The sequence below is a fragment of the Eptesicus fuscus genome, chromosome 11, assembly GCF_027574615.1.
Source record: "Eptesicus fuscus isolate TK198812 chromosome 11, DD_ASM_mEF_20220401, whole genome shotgun sequence".
NCBI classification, from domain to species: Eukaryota; Metazoa; Chordata; class Mammalia; order Chiroptera; family Vespertilionidae; genus Eptesicus; species Eptesicus fuscus.
This window is the reverse complement of record NC_072483.1, coordinates 17,360,240-17,379,573: the sequence shown is the minus strand read 5'-3', so window position 1 is coordinate 17,379,573 and position 19,334 is coordinate 17,360,240. Positions and strand designations below refer to the sequence as shown.

The 19,334-nt window shown below is 39.1% G+C and overlaps 1 protein-coding gene across 3 annotated transcripts in view; it reads right to left on the bottom strand.

Moving 5' to 3' along the window:
* Window positions 1–19,334, bottom strand: part of RAB3GAP1 (RAB3 GTPase activating protein catalytic subunit 1) — a 106,873-nt gene that overhangs the window by 47,936 nt on the left and 39,603 nt on the right. For all 3 annotated transcript variants that reach the window (XM_008143475.3, XM_054722951.1, XM_054722952.1), the window contains 5 exons: window positions 13,943–14,062; window positions 13,084–13,249; window positions 8,706–8,805; window positions 5,339–5,420; window positions 267–335 (listed from right to left, as the gene is read on the bottom strand). In XM_008143475.3, coding sequence (XP_008141697.2) covers window positions 267–335; window positions 5,339–5,420; window positions 8,706–8,805; window positions 13,084–13,249; window positions 13,943–14,062 — 537 coding nt within the window. The remainder of the gene's footprint in view (window positions 1–266; window positions 336–5,338; window positions 5,421–8,705; window positions 8,806–13,083; window positions 13,250–13,942; window positions 14,063–19,334) is intronic.

Here is a 19,334-nt window from a genome sequence, read left to right as displayed (position 1 = left end):
TTAGATATATCTTTGCTAAAACCAAGTAAGACTGAGATTGTTCATTATCTCTGAACTAAGGATAAGGATCACATCCCCAAAGTCAGCAGCTTAAAAACACATCTTTAACACATATTCATCAGTCTTAAGAGTGATATTTAAAAAATAGAAAAATCAACCTTATCAGAAACTGATATAAAGAAAAAGAGAAAATTGCTAACCATTGGCAGTTAATTTATTCTACTGAGATGTTTTGAGTCTCAATGCATAACTCTTAACATACTTACGAATAAACATCATTATCCACAATGATACCTTCAGTCAGGTGAGGCCATGTAGTTGCTAAGTGGAGTTCACTAAAAATAAACAAAACATAAAATATATCCAAAAGCTTTAATGTGTGTGTGTGTAAGGTCATTCCGCCATTTGGTCGATTTGTGTATTACGCTTTTTATTATACAGGATTAACCTAAAAAACATTATGCTCCCTGGCCCCAGTACGGTTCAGTGATAGGGTGTGGGCCCTGGCACTGAAAGGCTGAGGGTTAGATTCCCAGTCAAGGGCATGTTCCTGGGTTGCAGGTTTGTTCCCCGCCCAGTTAGTGCCTGTGTTGCAGACTTTCCAGAGGCAACCAATCGATGTCTCTCTCTTTCCCCTCCACCTTCCACTATCTCTAAAAAAAAAAAAAAAATCAATGGAAAAAATATTCTCAGGTGAGGATTAACCAAAATGAACAACAAAAAACACACACATTATGGTAAGTGAAGGAAGACAGACATGAAAGAGAACATATTGTATACTGCAATTTATATGAAATGTCCAGAATAGGCAAATTCATAGAAACAGAAAGTAGAGTAGCACTTTCCTTTAGCTGGAGAGCCTGGGGAGATTAGGAGGGATGGCAGCTAAGAGGTGAGGTGTTTCTTTTTGGGGGTGATAAAAGTTTTTTTGGATTAGATAGGGATGATGGTTGTACAACTCTGTAAATACTAAAAACCACTAAACTGTACTTATTATTTATTTGTTGGTTGGTTTATTTATTGTTAATCTTCACCTGAAGACATTTTTTCCACTGATTTTTAGAGAGGGTCGAGGGGAGGGAAGAGGGAAAGAGAGAGGGGAGAGGGTGGGGAAGCAAGAGGGTAAGAGGAAGAGAGAGTGACATCATCGATTGGCTGCCTCCCACACATTCCCTGACCAGGGCTGAGGATCAAACCTGCCACTTAGGTATGTGCTCTTGACCGGAAGCGAACTCTAGACCCTTTAGTAAGCAGGCCAATACTTTAACCACTGAACAATGCTGGCCAGAGCTGAATTGTACACTTTAAACTGGTGAATTTCATGGTATATGAATTACATGCCATTTTTTGGGGAAAAAAGTTATAAATAAGAGTTGGCAAAGTTCTTCTGCAAAGGATCAGAGAGTAAATATTTTAGCTGTTGTGAGCCATGTAGTCTATGTTATATTTTGGTTGTTTTTTCTATTAAAACCTTTTAAAATGTAAAAACCATTCTTGGCTCTTTGGCTATAGAAAAGCAGGCAACTGGCCAGATTTGATCCACAGGTCATAGTTTGGGGATCTCTTATAAATGAATATTAAGTTTCAAAAAATGTTCATGTAAAATTATAAAATAAAAAAAAAGCCACAAAAAATATAGAGGTTGACAAACATTTATAAAATATATATATATATATATCTATATATATATATATATCTATATATCTATATATAAAAGCCTAAGCGACCGTTATGACCAGAAGACCGGATGACCAGCCAGTACCTATGATGCACACTGACCACCAGGGGGCAGACGCTCAATGCAGGAGCTGCCTCCTGGTGGTCAGTGTGCCAACCTTCCTCGGCTGGCCAACCTCCCCCGCTAGCCAGCCCCGATTTGGACTGGGCGAGACGGCCCCTATCGGCCCGATTGCTGGCCAGGCCGAGGGACCCCACCCATGCACAAATTTGTGCACAAGGCCTCTAGTATAAATATATTGTGCAAAAAATGAGTTAACATAGCAGGCCTGATAGGACTACTTGCAAGGCTGGCCCTTGGCTTAATATCTGGGAACTTCAGAAGGGTTCCTACCATTCCCTGATAAAAGTGGCTCACTGTGCCTGAACTCCTTGTGCAAACAATATGATTTAAGTTGAATACCTGCTTTCTTTTTTTTTTTTTTTTTTAATATATTTTATTGATTTTTTACAGAGAGGAAGGGAGAGGGATAGAGAATTAGAAACATTGATGAGAGAGAAACATCTATCAGCTGCCTCCTGCACACCTGCTACTGGGGATGTGCCTGCAACCAAGGTACATGCCCTTGACTGGAATTGAACCTGGGACCCTGCAGTCCGCAGGCCGATGCTCTATCCACTGAGCCAAACCAGTTAGGGCCCTACTTTCTGATATATTTTAGGTAGAGGGTGCCTATGTGACCAGCCCCAGATAAATACCCCAAGCATTGCCCTGGCTGGGTAGCTCAGTTGTTTAGAGCATAGTCCCATACCCCAAAAGGCTGCAGGTTTGATTCCCGGTCAGGGCACATACCTAGATTGCAGGTAGTATTCCTAGTTGGGGCACATATGGAAGGCAACCGATTGATGTCTCTCTCGCACATTGATGTTTCTCTCTCTCCCTCTTGTTTCTCTCTCTCCCTCTGTCTCTCTCTCTCCCCCACACCCCCCGGAAAATCAATAAAAAATATAAAAACATAACAAAACAACAACCATATCCTTGGGTCAGGACAAAAGAACAACAAACAAGCCCTAAGCACTGAGCCTCTAATGAGCTTCCCTGGTAGATAACCTTTCACACATCACAATGCATTGCTGGGAGCACTGAGTGTGTCCTGTGTGACTACACTGGGAGAGGAAGCTTGTGCCTAGTTTGCTCTGGATATCGCCCTATGTGCCTTTTTCCTTTGATTTTTTTCATTGTATTCTTTTGCTGTAATAAATCATAGCCACAAGCATAACTGCTGAGTTCCATGAGTCCTCCTAACAAATCACTGACCTGAGGGTGGTCTTGCAGACCCTTGTTGCACATGCATATATACACACCAAATTCACACATAGAAAAAAGTGACTGGAAGAACACATATCAAGCTGTAATCAGTGATCTCCTATGAGTGGGGGGATTATGAATTTAATGAATTTTTTTTTCCTGTCTAGATTCTAAATTCACTTCTTATGTTTGGGGACTACAGAAGCCAAAAAGAGCCAATTACAGTAGGTCCTCGGGTTACGTCGGAGATCGGTTCCTATGGCACGACGTACGCGATTTTCGCCATAAGTCGGAACCCACCTACATAAGTACCAGCGTCACTCACATGGAATGGAGCCCATACACCGCAGTAATGAAGTGAAACAGTAAAAAAAAAAATTTTAAAGAAAGATAACAATTCCTGACCTTTATTTGTGGTAAATAAATGATAAAAAAACATAAAGCATATATGTACATATGTCAAAATGACAGAACTTTTTTTTTAATAAATAAATGGGAGATGGCGATGTAACCACGAAATGATGTACATCAAATCCTACGTAACCCAAGGACTGCCTGCATTATTTCTCTGATCTTTGGTGGTGCTCAACTAATTGGCAACTCCAGTCGGAGAGTCCGAATCCATAAGTACGGTTTAGAATTCAGCGTGAAAGCAGGGCCAGCTCTCCACAATAATGCAGTGTAACCTCAGCTATGAACTGAGCAACTGGACACCCTTGGCTCAAGCCTATTTTCCAAGCCCCATCCTATAATGATTCCAATTAAACATTTGAGTTACCAATTATCTTTCCAATAAAGATGATTAGAGTTTAAAACTATAAGCTCCTGAATGATTTTAGGTATTAACCTCAGATTCAGTTCCTAAGCATTTATCACTATGTCCTCTCCTCTCCCTCTAACTATAGAACAGTTTCTTTGACAAGAAGAATGGACACTGAAAAAAGCCTCTTCATTTCCTCTTCCACTGCCAAAGATTCCTTTTTAAAAGCATAGCTCCCACATTTGCTAATCACCACTGGATTGAACTGGTCTACCATATGTATCATCTTACCCCCAATTTATTTTTGCATTCTTCTTTAATCATTTGTTTCTCTACTGATTCCTCATCACATATAAAATTAGAAATATTTAATAACTAATTATTTCCAATTTCTACTACCAGGTCAATTTTATTCTTTTCCCCTAATTTTCACTAAGCGAAATTCAAATGAATAAGTCAGTTGGAGGATGCTAAATCTATCTATAAGTCACCATATACAATTTCTCTTGTTTGCTGTATTCTAGCCACGCTGGCCATCTTGTATTTCCTACAATAAACAAGCTAAACTCTTTTCTACAGGCTCTTCCTTCCACCTGGAATGGTCGATCTCTAACTCTTTGTCTGTATAAGTCCTCCCCTAACTGAGACTAAAGTTAAATATACTTCCTTTGAGAATACTTTCCTGATGGTGCCCCAATCTAAACTAGCTCCTAATTTTACTGTCATTACAGCCTGTACTTTTCCTTCAATTATCCCTCAACTTGTATGTTTATTTAGGTGATTATTTCAAGTCTATTTCCTTCAACTGGACTATAAATACCAAGAAGACAGATGCTTTTATTTACTTCTGTATCTTCCTCATTTAGCGTTGTGCCCAGCTCATGTAATAAAAAAATATTAATTACAAAAGATACTCTTTTTCTTCTCCTAATTTTTAAAGTATTATTATTTCTAACTCTATGTGAGATTATTAAGAATATATATATACACGTGTATATATTTTTTCATTAACCAAATAGTTTAACTTAACAAATAAGATAGCTTCTAAATCACCATTGTTTATATTTTCCAAATATTTTATTATTGGTGATTAAACTTTCCAAGCCCCACATTTTCTTGTGAAACAACTTTTTCTTAAAATTCAGTAGCTCTTTTAGAAAAGCAGGTGGGTAACCTAAGAGGTCACCCTTATGCCTTAAGTCTTAAACTTAAGTCTTAATTTGTACATTTTGAAAAAGTGGTCAGGAAAAATGTAAATGTTAATTCGAGGTGATAGATACATGAAAGTTTGTTACATATAAGATTCACAATCTGTTTTCAATATTTCAAATGTTTCCCAAAAAGTAGACCAAGAATCACTTCTATAAGGAAAATCAATAAATGGTATTATATACATTTTATATATTATTTTAAAGCTTCTTATTACTTAAGTTACAGAGAGAAAAAAAAAGATGAACAGATTGTTAGTCATAGGTCTGAATCTAGTACTATATTCATTCTAGGAAGCTACATTATTAAAAAGCACAGTAAAATCAGTATTAATATAATTTTTAAAGTGAAGTCCCATAATTCAAATAGATTGAAGTTCTCACCTTATAGGATCTTCACAGGCACCAAATGGTAGCTTGCCAAACTCCAAACCTCCAACTTCCCCTCCTACAAGGGCATCTATATCTAAACAAAAGAAACATTTTTCCATTATTGAGCAAAAAATAGAGACAAGAATTAGTTAGGTTAGCCCTTTGGAAGATTATAGATTTAAAAGTGCCTACATCAAGAGCTCATACAGCAAGTCAGAGAGCAAGCAGTCAGGTATTAAAGACTTGCCCCCAAAAAATCATAGTAAAGGGACACAATTCCTATTCCTATTTATCCAGTGTTTAAGTCAAATCATGCATTCCAATTTTAACCTCCTTAAATATTCCTTAAATATTATTCAAAAGAACATTATTTTGCATTTCTTAAGAATGTGATTAATATCATCTAAAAAAAGATTATCCAAGTATTAAAAAATTTAAGCACTACCCTACATTCATCAGTTTTGCTGTCAATAGTTTCTGAATAACAAATTAGTCATCATTAATAAAATCATATTTCAGTTGATAGTACGTGGAAATATTTAAAGTTCACCAAAGAATTTCCTTTCCATTAAGAATGGTTATCTGAGATTAGAGAATTTAGAAGGTAAAACACTCCCCGAAGTTCCATTCCTTTTGAAGAAATGATAAACACTTCCAAAACACATCAAAAGGATTCATTTCTATCTGAAATAATACAGATGGTTGTTCTTAATTATTCCTACTACCCTGGAATTCCTAAAATTAAAGTCTATTGTTGAGTTATGAACATGCCCAGATTTGCTAAAATCATGTTTGACAAACTATACCCTAACTAAATTAATAAAATTAGTCATTATATATGGTTCACTTACTTGATTCACTAAATTTTCTCAAGTCAATTCAATCCATTTTTCCAACTAAAGAATGCTTACAATAATAAAGATCACAATGACTAGCTTTATTACAAGACTAGAAGCCCAGTGCATGAAATTTGTGCACTGTGCAGGGGGTGTCCCTCAGCCCGGCCTGCACCCTCTCCAATCTGGGACCCCTCGGGGGATGTCCGACTGCCGGTTTAGGCCTGATCTGGAACTGCTGGCTCCTAACCACTCTCCTGCCTGCCTGCCTGATTGCCCCTAACCGCTTCTGCCTGCCAGCTTGATCGCCCCCTAACTGCTCCCCTGCCGACCCAAGTGATGCTAACTGCTCCCCTGCCAGCCCGATCACCCCCAGCTGCCCTCCCCTGCTGGTCTGATCACCCCCAACTGCCCTCCCCTGCCAGCCATCTTGTGACAATGTGGGGGCGGCCATCATGTGGTGGCCATCTTGTGACGTGGGGGTGGCCATCTTGTGACGACATGGGGGCGGTCATTTTGTGATACGAGGGTGTGAAGGTCAATTTGCATATTACCTCTTTATTATATAGGATGTAATTTTTAAGAGCTTCAAAATTTATAATAAACACATTTTGTAAATTAAAATTACTAGACTATAACTGCACAAATGTTTTAACTAAATTAAAAATTGAGAAGTAATATTATGAAATGAAAAGACCATGAGATTTAGAGTTTGACCAATGTTTGAATGAGAACTTTATCACTTGGTGACCATGTGACCTTGGTCCGGTTACTTATGTTCTCTGAGAAAGACAGTAATATCTGTAAATGAAAATTATGTGAAATAATATATAAAATGCCAAGCACAGTGTCTGGCTCATATTACATTTTCAATCCCTTTATTCTCATTATAGGAGAAAATAATAAAAATGTATATGGCCTTCAATCCACTGAAGAGGAATTTTTATACCCATTTAAAAAAATAGGCAATAGAATGTTAACAAAGGCCTTATTGGCAATCAGAATTACACTGCTAAAATTTTGGCTCTTGGGCTTCTTCTTAGATCATCAACAGACCAAGGTACCATCTTGGGAAATCTTTTAAATTGACTAATATTAGAGCAGCCTTTAAAAAAAAAAAAAGAAAAAGAGGGTAGGAATTTAAACTTATAACTAGAAGCCAACTGCAAATTGTCTAGTGGGTATTTTTGTCTGAGAACTAAAATTACCAAAACAAACATTTGAGTCTTTCTTCTTATATGTCAGCTCAGCTTTTATTTCCTCTTGCTGTAATTTAGATGCAGATTTTTTATTGTACACTAGAGGCCCGATCAATAAAATTTGTGCAAGAGTAGGCCTTCCTTCCCCCAGCTGCCAGCACCAGCTTCCCTCTGACACCCAGGACTCAGGCTTCCCTCCCAGCCCCAGCTTTGTCCAGAAGGACGTCCAGTCTAATTAGCATACTACACTTTTATTATTATAGATTAGTTTCAAATTATTCAATGATACATAAAATAAGATAGTAGTAGTATATATAACTACCAAAGCTAAGAATGTATTACATTACTTTTAATATCATCCCAAGAGTACCAATTTATTATTTTCAATCCTATAAATATCCAACTACTTAGAATAAAAACAAACAGTAAAGAATATTATTTAATTTTCATTTCTTTCTCTTTGAGGGAGACTGAAAAATGTTTTCAGGCTAGTAAAATCCTTATAATTTATGTTTGTATTTAATTTCTTTTTAGATATACGTGAATACAATTACACTTATAAGTAAGAGAAACACCCAGAAAACAAAACCCCACTTAATTAGGCTATATGTCTCTAGCAGAGTCTGGCCTATTATAAGCCAACTAGAGGCTCAATTTGTGCAAGAGTAGACGTTCCTTTCCCCAGCTGCTGGCACCGGCTTCCCTCTGGCATCCGGGACCTGGGCTTCCCTCTGGCCCCAGCTTCATCAGAAGGATGTCCCGTCTAATTAGCATATTACCCTTTTATTATTATAGATAATGATTGTTGAATGAAGCAGTATTTCAATGGCTAAGCAGGTAAATTGATTTTAATTGCATTTTATCAAACGCAAGTTAAAATATAATATTCTACAGGCCTTCCCATCATAAGTATATGTGTATACAAACTTTTTTTTTCTGGTTTCCTTATTTAACACTCTTCTTCAAACTCTATAAAGTTCTCTGCAGTCCATCCTCAGCTTATGATAGCTTCTCTTATTATAGTATTCTAAAAACAGACATTTTAATCATTCACTGCATATAGCACATGATGTTCCACAGCAGGGGGATGCTTTATAAGCAGTATTAGCTTTCAAAAACAAGTTGTCAAGTATAGAGTAATACTGTCTCTAGTCTAGAACAATCTAAAGAGTTTTTTAAAGAGAAAAAAATGATGAAGGAAATGAAATCAGCAATATTGCATTTAGAATGAATTACAGATATTTCAAACTTAAAACACCTAAAACACACTCTTAAATAATTTCTGAATATATTTTCTTTTCTATTTATATTCAGTAAGTGAAATATAGTTTTAAATTATCTCACCTGGAGGTTGCTGAGGCCAAAAATACTGCTGCCAATCCTGAAGTACATAGGTCAATCGAATAGCAATACTAACTGGAGGCAATGGTGTTAAAGGACATCCCTAGGAAATAAATGCAAAAACAGAATGGTGTAGCTTAAAAAACACACAAAGTGTTTTGAAAAACAATGCCAGAGAACAAAATGACATTAGAATAAAGCTGTTTAGACTACTACCTGGAAACAAGATACTAAATCCTATTAAGCAAAATACTCTTCCAAATTTCTTATACAATTTCAATTACACAAGTACTAGAGGCCCGACGCATGAAATGGATGCAAGGGGCTCAGCCCGCACAGCCCGGCTGCCTTGGCCCTCACAGCCCCGGCTTCATCCAGAAGGTCATCCAGACGGTTCTGCTGTTCGGCCATTCGGTCGATTTGCATATTATGCTTTTATTATTACAGATAATTTCTTTTTTTTAATTTATTGTCTAAAGTTTTACATATGTCTCCTTTTCTCCTGCTTGACCACCCCCCCAGCCATTCCGACCCCAGGCAAGCCCCCACTATAGATAATTTCTTACTATTCTCTTCAGTCATATTAAATGTGAAAAACCTATAATTCATTTTTTAATAAGGTAAAACTATTACAAAGTGTAAGACTAGGTTTGGGGAGATGATTGAATGTCTTTTCTTTCTTTTAAATGAAAATAAACTCAAATTAAAGCCAGTCTTGAATACTGAACCAAAGTTTCAGACTAAAACAAATGGCCGGCCACTCATGCAAAATAATTTATAGTAATGAATCAGTTAACAGAAGATTTAGATTTATCTTTACCTTCATTAAAAATAATACAAATGAATGTCATCCAAACATCCTGTGACTTCAGCTTCCCTTAATACTACTCATCCTACATAAATGTGGAATAGGGCTTAAAAGTGCATAGGAACCACTTCAGGAGCCTGTGAAAATGTAGATTCAATAGTATTATGCATATCTAACCAGTTTCCAGGTGTTGTAGATACTGCTGGTTAGGAGGAACAAGAGATATTTAGCTCAACAGCAGCATCTATAATTGTCACTAGTAGCTTTAACTGAATACAAACTTAATCTAAAGTCACAATATAAGGTGGTTGCCAAAAAGATAATTTGGTTTTGGGTTGCTGTATCCTAGACAAGCAAGATAAGATTCTGGCTGGTCAGTAATCATCTTTTTAGCCAGGTCCAGATAGCAAACGAGAGTTCACATGTAATAATGTACAAATGGTCTAGAAACTATAACAAGGTTGGTTTCACATGTAACCTCTACTCCAGTCAGATAGCAATGTAGATAAATATAGAAAGAGAAAACCAAAAAGAAATAGCTAAGATCAAACATGACATACTTATCTTTGTGGGCCCTAAAAAAGGTATGAAAAATGATAAATGGGGCTCAAGACACATGCCTGCTGAGCTGACAGCCTAGGATTGCAGACTGCACTATATGGGACCAAAAGTGTTCCACACAGAAGGCGGGCACAGCAAGACCCTCTGTTTAAGACAGACACTGGGGCAGGGCACTCCTGCGTGGCACAGTGGCCTTGTTGGAAGCTATGGGACTGGGGAGAATTATTGTGTAAGAGGAAAAAACACTCATTCTTACGATCTGAGCAAATAATCCAATAACTCTAATACCCCAAATATCACCACAGAACAAGAGGCTCCAAACACCATTTTAAAATGTGTTTCTGAAATATTCTGCAGGTAGGGAACAACCACAAAACCACTAGGAAAAGCGGGAAAGTTTAAAATGTTAGATATTCAAAATGAGCCTGCAAAAAAATTTCTTCAAAACATGAAGAAATGTAGTTCTAAAAGAGACAAATATCCAAATCAACAATCCAGCCTAGCCGGGTGTAGCTCAGCGGTTGAGCGTCGACCCAGGAACCAAGAAGTCACCGGTTCGATTCCCAGTCAGGGCATATGCCCAGGTTTGGGGCTCAATCCCCAGTGGGGGGCGTGCAGGAGGCAGCCAATCAATGATTCTCTCTCATCATTGATGTTTCTATCTCTCTGTCCCTCTCCCTTCCTCTCTGAAATCATTAAAAATATATTAAAAAAAAAAAACACCAAAGAAAAAAAAAAAACAATCCAAATATAAAACCATGAAATATAAAGAACATCTGGGGGAAAAAATGAAGAATGTCTAAACAGAAAAAGAAAAGACTAGTGTGTGAAAGTTTTCAAAGATTTAGAGGCACCCTGGCCTGCTGGTTCAGTTGGATGGAGTGTCATACCATACACCAATAGGCAGGCTCAATTTCCAGTTGGGCGCATATACTAGTAAGAGGCAACCGACTGATGTTTCTTTCTCTCCCTCTTCCTCTTTCTCTCTCAAAATCAATAAAAACATATCCTCAGGTGAGGATTATGTATATATATATATATATATATATATATATATATATATATATAAAATTAGAGGATTGTGGCAAAAGAGGATTTAAATTTAAATTTTATGTGACTCCAGAGGGCAGAACTGCTCCCATCCAAAAGGAAGTCTTTTCTAATCTATACTAATAAAAGGGTAATTTGCAAATTGGTCATGACGCCCTCACAGTAACAACTGAACAGCAGGCTGCATGGGGTGACAAGGCCAGCAGGGGGGTTAGTGAGGGACGACCAAACGACTGACCAACAGGCTGCATGGGGTGACCAGGTCGGCTGGGGGGCAGTGAGGGTTGACCAGGCCAGCAAGAGGGGCAGTGAGGGGTGACAAGGCCGGCAGAGGGGGCAGTGATGGGCAACCAGACTGGTGGGGGGACAGTTGGGGGTGACCAGGTCGGCAGAGGGGGCACTAAGGGGCAACCAGGGTAGTGGGGGGGCAGTTAGGGGCAACCAGGCTGGCAGAGGGGGCACTAAGGGGCAACCAGGCTGGCAGGGGGGTGACATTTGGGGGTGACCAGGCCAGTGGGGGAGCAGTTAGGGGCGATCAGGCTGGCAGGGGGAGCAGTTAGGGGCGATCAGGCAGGCAGGCAGGTGAGCAGTTAGGAGCCAGCAGTCCCGAATTGTGAGAGGGATGTCCGACTGCCGGTTTCGGGCCAATTTTTGGGATTGGGCTGAAACTGGCAGTTGGACATCCCCCAAGGGGTCCCAGATTGGAGAGGGTGCAGGCTGGACTGAGGGGATCCCCCCCCCCCATGTGCACGAATTTCGTGCACTGGGCCTCTAGTGATTAGATATATGTAAAAATGAAATCAACTGCCAGTGAAAGATAAGTGCACTGGGACACTTCAAGTAGATGTTAAAGAGTAATTTTTATAAAGATAGTATAGGAGAGTTACATACTGGGTAGTTTTAACTATACACAATCATAAAACAATGATCACTCAAGAAGTTTAACATTAATGCCAATTTCTAATATATAGTCATTATTAAAATTGTCCCAATTGTGTCACTTATGGCTATTTTGTGTGTGTGTTTTTTTTATAGACATGAGCATACAATGTGTAATTTCCTGTATGCCAGCATTTCTTTGCTTCTTTTAAAAAAATTTTTTTTATTGATTTCAGAAAGGAAGGGAGAGGGAGAGATAGAAGCATCAATGATGAGAATCATTGATTGGCTGCCTCCTGCATGCCCCCCACTGGGGATCAAGCCCACAACCTGGGCATGTGCCCTTGACCTGAATCAAACCTGGGACCCTTCACTCCACAGGCTGATGCTCTATCCACTGAGGCAAACCAGCTACAGCTGGCTATTTTGTTTTGATCAAGGATCATGTATTCCATTTAGCTATTATTCTCCTCTAAACTAAGCAGCTCCCTATTTTTATTTTGCCTATTACGATAACTGACATTTTTGAAGAGTCTAGGCCAGTTTCTTTCCAAGATATGGCTCATTTTGGAAATATACAGGTATTTCCTTATGTTTTATGATAAACATTTTTGGCAGGAATGCCTCCTGCATGCCCCCCTACTGGAGATCAAGCCCGCAAACTGGGCATGTGAACTGACTGGGAATTGAATCGTGACCTCTTAGTTCATAGGTTGACACTTAACCATTGAGCCACAACAGCCAGGCTGATTTTATTTTTAAGATAAATCTGCCTTATATTCTCTTCGATTATCAGTCAGGGCACATGCCCAGGTTTCAGGCTCTATCCCCCGTAGGGGGCTTATAGGAGGCAGCCAAGTGATGTTTAGCTCTTACATCAATGTTTCTCTCTATATATAAAAATCAATTAAAAAATTTAAAAAAAGACAGTAATTTATAATTTATATAGTCAATTACATCTTTCTTCTAAGTAATTCCATTATCAATATTATAGAGAAATATTTCTATCTACTCAATCAAATTACCAAATTGCTACTTTCATCTGGATTCCAGAAAAGACTCACAATATCAATGCCAACTTACAATCTTTGATTTGAAGATATCCAGCAGACCCGATAAGTGAGTGTACTGATTTGGCACTTTTCGAAGATGAACCATTTCAAAATCAGTTCGGACACCAGGACCCTGACATTCTCCCACATACATTCTTCGCCATTTGTGATGAATTTGCACAAAGAGTGGCACTTGGCTGTAGGACATAATTAAAACAGGAATTTTTAAATGGTTGAAAGTTTTTTAAAAAGTAGAATGAAAATTTTATTCAATAAAAATGATCATATATTAGCCTTTCCAAAGTCATGATACATAAACTTGATTCACAGGTACTAAATAATACAAATTAAACCAACATTCATGATGATGTACTTTTTACTTTATCATTTGAAGATATAGTTAATCCTTACTACTCACAGATTTTCCTATGTGCAAATTAGCCCACTTGCCAAAATTTATTTGTAACCCCAAAATCAATAGTTGCAGCACTTTCACAGTCATTTGCAGACATGTGGAGAGCATTAAAAATTGAGTCACTTCATGAGCATGTTTCCAGCTGAGGTTGAACAAGGCAATGCTGTCAAGTTTTAAAATTAGATTTTGTAACAAAATTTAAATACACTAAACATTTGGAAGCAAAGCACAAAAACAGTACTCTTCATTTTGAACATTCATTGAGTACTTCAGTATGTTTCCCTTTACAAATGCTCTGCCTAAAGGTTTTGTTGAGTTAGTCTTATATACAATATTCCAAAAGTATAATAATGTACAAGTAGTAATCCCAAGTATAATTAAAAAAAACACCTAACACTTGATAACCATTTTCCTTCATAAAATATGATTAAAAATAGTTTTTAACTTATTGTCTATTTTTCAAAATGTCCCCTACCAGCCAGTGTTTCCCAAAGCAATAGACACAGAACTTAGAAGAAGATTGCACTTAGATTCACTGAGAACAGCATCGCTGTTTGCTGCAGGGGCGAGCACCACGAACTCTCGCAGTCCATACCTTAAAAAAAAAAAAAAAAAAAAGGAATGACTGCTATTAAACAGGGGAAACTTCAGAATACAAAAATATATTATTTGAAAAACATTTTAAAAAATGTCCCTTAAGAAAATTTAACAAGTCAGATTTGAAGTACACGTGTTTCTTTCTTTTTTTTTTAATGGCAACTGAACCTACAATCAGAATGCCTTCATTTAGTAAAATACTTCCATCATTCTACTACAAACTAGAAGCAATATGCTGAAATCACAAGGAAAATAAATAACAGTTTTGCTTTAAAAGTTTAATTTTAAAAATGAAACATGAAAGCTAGCACTGAAATTTTGCTTTGATTAACTGATAACATTAAGTCCACTATTATAGAAAGAGAAAGTTTGAAAGATTCCTAAGTGGCAGTAAAATAATTACAAGCCATGATACACAGTAAAATAATTATAAGCCATGATACACTATTTCAATGAGACAAATGGTTAACTTAAGTATCATAATTAAAGGAATTCTTTATTCTTTTACTCAATAATACTTAGGTAGATGACAATATTATCAGAAAATAATTTATTCTTGCTATGGTACTTTATAATAATGAAAATTTATTTATCTGTCTTTAAAAATGCCTTTAAAAACCACAAATTTGCAGCCAAACTTTACAAACATGAAAGTTCAAGTTGGAGATCTTGTTTATTGAAAATTCCTGTCCTAGGCTCTCCTCAGTATGTATTTAATAATTTTTAAAAATAAAGATTATGAAAGGCATTACTCATTGCCTAATTTATTTTAACTCTAGATATGAAAAGAGCTGTGGATGCTTATCCTATATAATAAAAGCCTAATATGCAAATTGTCCCCTTGGGCGGTCGTTTGACCGCTCACTATGATGTATACTGACCACCAGGGGGTGGCGCGGAACATGGTGGGTGTCAGTGACACGGCACTGGCAGCGGGTGGCAGTGGAGGCACTGCCGGCCCCGATGGACCCTGATGAGAGCGAGACCGTGGCAGGATGGTGAAGCAGGTGAATGGGCGGCACCAGGTCAAGGCAGGTGCGAGTGGGGGCCTGATTGCCCTGTCGATTGCCCTGCAGATGGTGACCAACGGCAGCGGTGTGGTGTGGGGCCACCACCCAGCTCCCAGGCACTGAGGGAGCTGGGCGGGGGGCCGGGTCCCAATCAATCGCCCTGGAGGCAGGATTGTACAGCAGGTGAAGGGGTGGCACCAAGCCAAGGCAGCTTGCCAGGCAGGGCTGCAAGGCTTCGAGGCTGGGGGTGCAAGCTGGGGCCCGTACTCCGCAGGCCACCCCAAGGGACCGCACCCATGCATGAATTCGTGCACCGGGCCTCTAGTTTTTATAAACATTCTCCTCAAGACATCCTCCAAATGGCAGTAAATAAAATCTTCTTAAAAAGTCCAACCCATAATCTGTTTATTGTTCAGATATAAAAATTCATTTTGTCATTCACATCTGAACAATAAACAGATTATGGGTTGGACTTTTTAAGAAGATTTTATTTACTGCCATTTGGGTTGGAGCGATCACCTCTACCCTCCTCAAAATTAGTTATGTAGAAGCAGCATCAAATACTGGAAGGAGGCCAGAGCTATGAATTTTAAGCTCTAAAGGTCTTGAAAAATAGTTTTCTTTTTTTAATGTCCTTGGAAGACAGAAAACAAGAGAACACTTCCCTGTGCCATCCCCACACTAGAATGAAACCACTGTCAACAGTTTGCTGGTTCTTCTTCCAGAAATATTTTATCTGTCCATGTACCAACCCTATCTTCAAATAAGATTATAATATATATGTACATATGTATATATACATACTATATATATCCTATATAATACAAAGCTAATATGCAAATTGTCCCCTAGACCGGGAGTTCAACCGGGAGTTTGACCAGGGTGCCGGGCCAGCCAGCAAACTGCCCGTGGCCCCTCCCCCGAGTCAGCCCAGCCAATCGGACCCCACCCATGCACAAATTCATGCAACAGGCCTCTAGTGTGTGTGTGTGTGTGTGTGTGTGTGTGTGTGTGTATAAAAGGGTAATATGCTAATTAGACCAGACATCTTCTGGATGTCCTTCCAGACAAAGCCACGGTGGCAGGGGCCGAGGCAGAGGTGGTTAGGGGTGATCAGGCCAGCAGGGGGGAGCAGTTGGGGTGATCAGGCCAGCAGGGGAGGGCAGTTAGGGGCGGTCAGGCTGGCAAGGGAGGGCAGTTGGAGGTGACCAGGCCAGCGGGGGGGAGCAGTTGGGGGTGACCAGGCCAGCGGGGGGAGGGGGGGTGTCAGTTGGGGGTGACCAGGCCAGCGGGGGGAGGGGGGGTGTCAGTTGGGGGTGGCCAGGCCAGCTGGGGGAGGAGTTAGGGGCAAACAGGCAGGCAGGAAGGCAGGTGAGCAGTTAGGAGCCAGCGGTCCCAGATTGTGAGAGGGATGTCCGACTGCCGGTTTAGGTCCGATCCTGGATGGACCTAAACCGGCAGTCGGACAACCCCTGAGGGGTCCTGGATTGGAGAGGGTGCATGCTGGGCTGAGGGGAGGCCCCCCCACCACCATGCACAAAATTCATGCACCGGGCCTCTAGTATATATATAAAAGCATAATATGCTAAATAGACTGGAAAGCTGAACGACCTTCTGGATGAAGCCGGGGCTGCGAGGGCCAAGCCCTTTGCATGAATTTCGTGCATTCGGCCTCTAGTGGTGTGTGTGTGTGTGTGTGTGTGTGTGTGTGTGTGTGTGTGTGTATGCCAGCCGGCCTGGTCGCCCAACTGTCCCCCTGCCAGCCTGGTAGCCCCCAACTCCCTCCCTGCCAGCCTGGTTGCCCCACACAGCCTGCTGTTAGTCGTTTGGTCATCCCTCACTAACCCCCCTGCCAGCCTTGTCACCCCAGGCAGCCTGTGTTCGGTCATCTGTCCGATTATTTTGGTCGTGACTGCCCCTGGCTTTTTATATATTAGGACATATATTCTGTACCTTATCCCCTATTCATCAATACTTTGCTTCCAGTTTTATGCTGTTGCAACAATATTGTGATTGTCTATTTCTACAAGTATATCTGTGAAATAAACTCCTAAAAGTTGCTGGAAAGAGAACATCTGTATCTTTAACATTGATAGCTATTGCCAAACTATCTCTTCCCTCTCTACACAAACACAGCCTATGCCAGTGTATGTTGCCATTAACAACAAACAAACCAAACTGAACTTCTTTTTGTTTACAATGAAATTCTATCCTCTGGTTTTATGTCCTCCACGTAAAATGCCACACACACACACACACACACACACACACACACACACACACTCTATTGCCATCACTGAATATGCAAATCCTGCTGGATCTTTTTTTGAATATTTGCCTCAAATACCAATCATTCACCCCTGTTAAATATGTTCTCTTCTCTGAATTCTAATGTACTTTTCCTACTATTATCTTTGAAGGATCAATATAAGTTATTTGGTGAGTTTATTTCAGTTATACTTTTTAAAAAACTGTACAGACAATTTTATTAAGTGGCATTTTAGAGAGGGATTGAGACTTAGCCTGCAAGTCAAGAAAAACTAAGTAAATTTTTAAAATGTGGCGATTATTAGCTCCAAGCCTTAGTTATACTTTACAACTGTGGGGTTTTTATTTGGTTCTTTATTATAGTTTCCATTTATTGAGATATCCTATTTGATTCATTGTTAGTATATTTTTAATTCTTTGAATATATTTATAGTAACTGCTTTGAAACTATTGGTAAATCTAATATCTGGGTCCACTAGAGTCCATTTCTACTGTGTTTTTTCCTATTTGCATATCGGCCACATTTTCCTGTGTGACTCTGCATATCTAGTCATCTGTGGTTGAAAATTACATTTAGGTAATATATTTTAGCAAAACCAGGCCCTATTTAACTTTCCTGAGGGTTGCTTCTTTTTTGTTTGTATTTAGTAACTTGCCTGGGCTTAAACTGTGCAATCTGTCTCCCCCAAGGTATTCAGTTATTAATGTCTCTATTCAGTCATTTTGTTCTTGTTTTTTTAACCAGGCTACCCCTTGTTTTAGTGATAAGCCAACAATCTGGGCACAGATGTGTTTAAACATCTAAACCAGTAAGGCTTTCATTTTCCAATGACTGATCTGTGTGTAGGGGTTGGATAATTCACTCAAAGTCACAGCTAGCTTTAAAGTTTGGGCTCTGGTGTCTCCTGTGTACATATGTAGTAGTTTCCTATCATACAGGAATGCATACAGATGAACCCAGCTCTTCCATGGTTCCCATACAGAATATCCTTGTTAAATCTCTGATGAATCCACCACTTGCCTATGGACTGCAACCTCGGCCTAGCAAAGGTACAGGTTTTTGCCCTCCACCCAGAAGCAAGTCTGCCTATCCGACAAAAGAGCTGGTGGTTTTCATGGCCAGCCCAGGCTGGAAAACAACAGTTCTCACCAACAGAGATCTGGGCGAAGAGGGACAGTAATAGAACAGCCACAAGTAGAAGGGCCAGAGGCCCCTCTATTCTTACCAGAAGCTCAAGCAGTTTTTCAAGAGAAAAAAAAACTCACAAACTTCTAAATTTTTTTCTGCCTTTAAGCAATTTCCAGTGCCCTAAAATAGTTATTTATAAAACTTCTTCCAGTTTCATACATTCTTTTTCTTTTTTTAAGAAGGTAATTGCCAACACTTCATGTCACCATTATCAGAAGTCCTCTGAACATTAGCCTTTTAAAGAATAAGAACATTTTATAGGTCCTTAGGGCTATTTTAAAATTCCATTCTCAAAATTACCAGGTCCTTTCATGTCTGTCTCTGTCTCTCTCTCTCTCTCTCCCCCCAGCAAAAAAAATACATTAAAATCACAAAAATAAATTTTTAAAAAGCCATCATAATTATTCAATTATAAACACAGTTCATAAGATTGTTTGTGGACTGTTCCTTTTATTGCTGCTGCTGTTCCCTTATAGTGACTACAAAGTAACTGAAGCTGAAGGTCTGACAAAGGCAAAACCATAGAGACACAATTTGTCCTCAGTTAAACATAGCTGTACTTTCAGTGTATTTTTCCAATCTCAGTAGAGCCTCCCCAGGCATATAGCATTTATGCTCTCACTTTCTGTGTTATTTTTGTAGTGCTGCTATAACAAAATATCACAGATTTGGTAGCTTAAAACAACCAAAATTTATTATCATACAGTTCTATAGGTTAGAAGTCTGACACAAGTCTCAAGAGACTAAAATCAAGTTCTTAGCAAGGCTGTGTTCCTTTTGGAGGCTGCAAAGGAGAATTCATC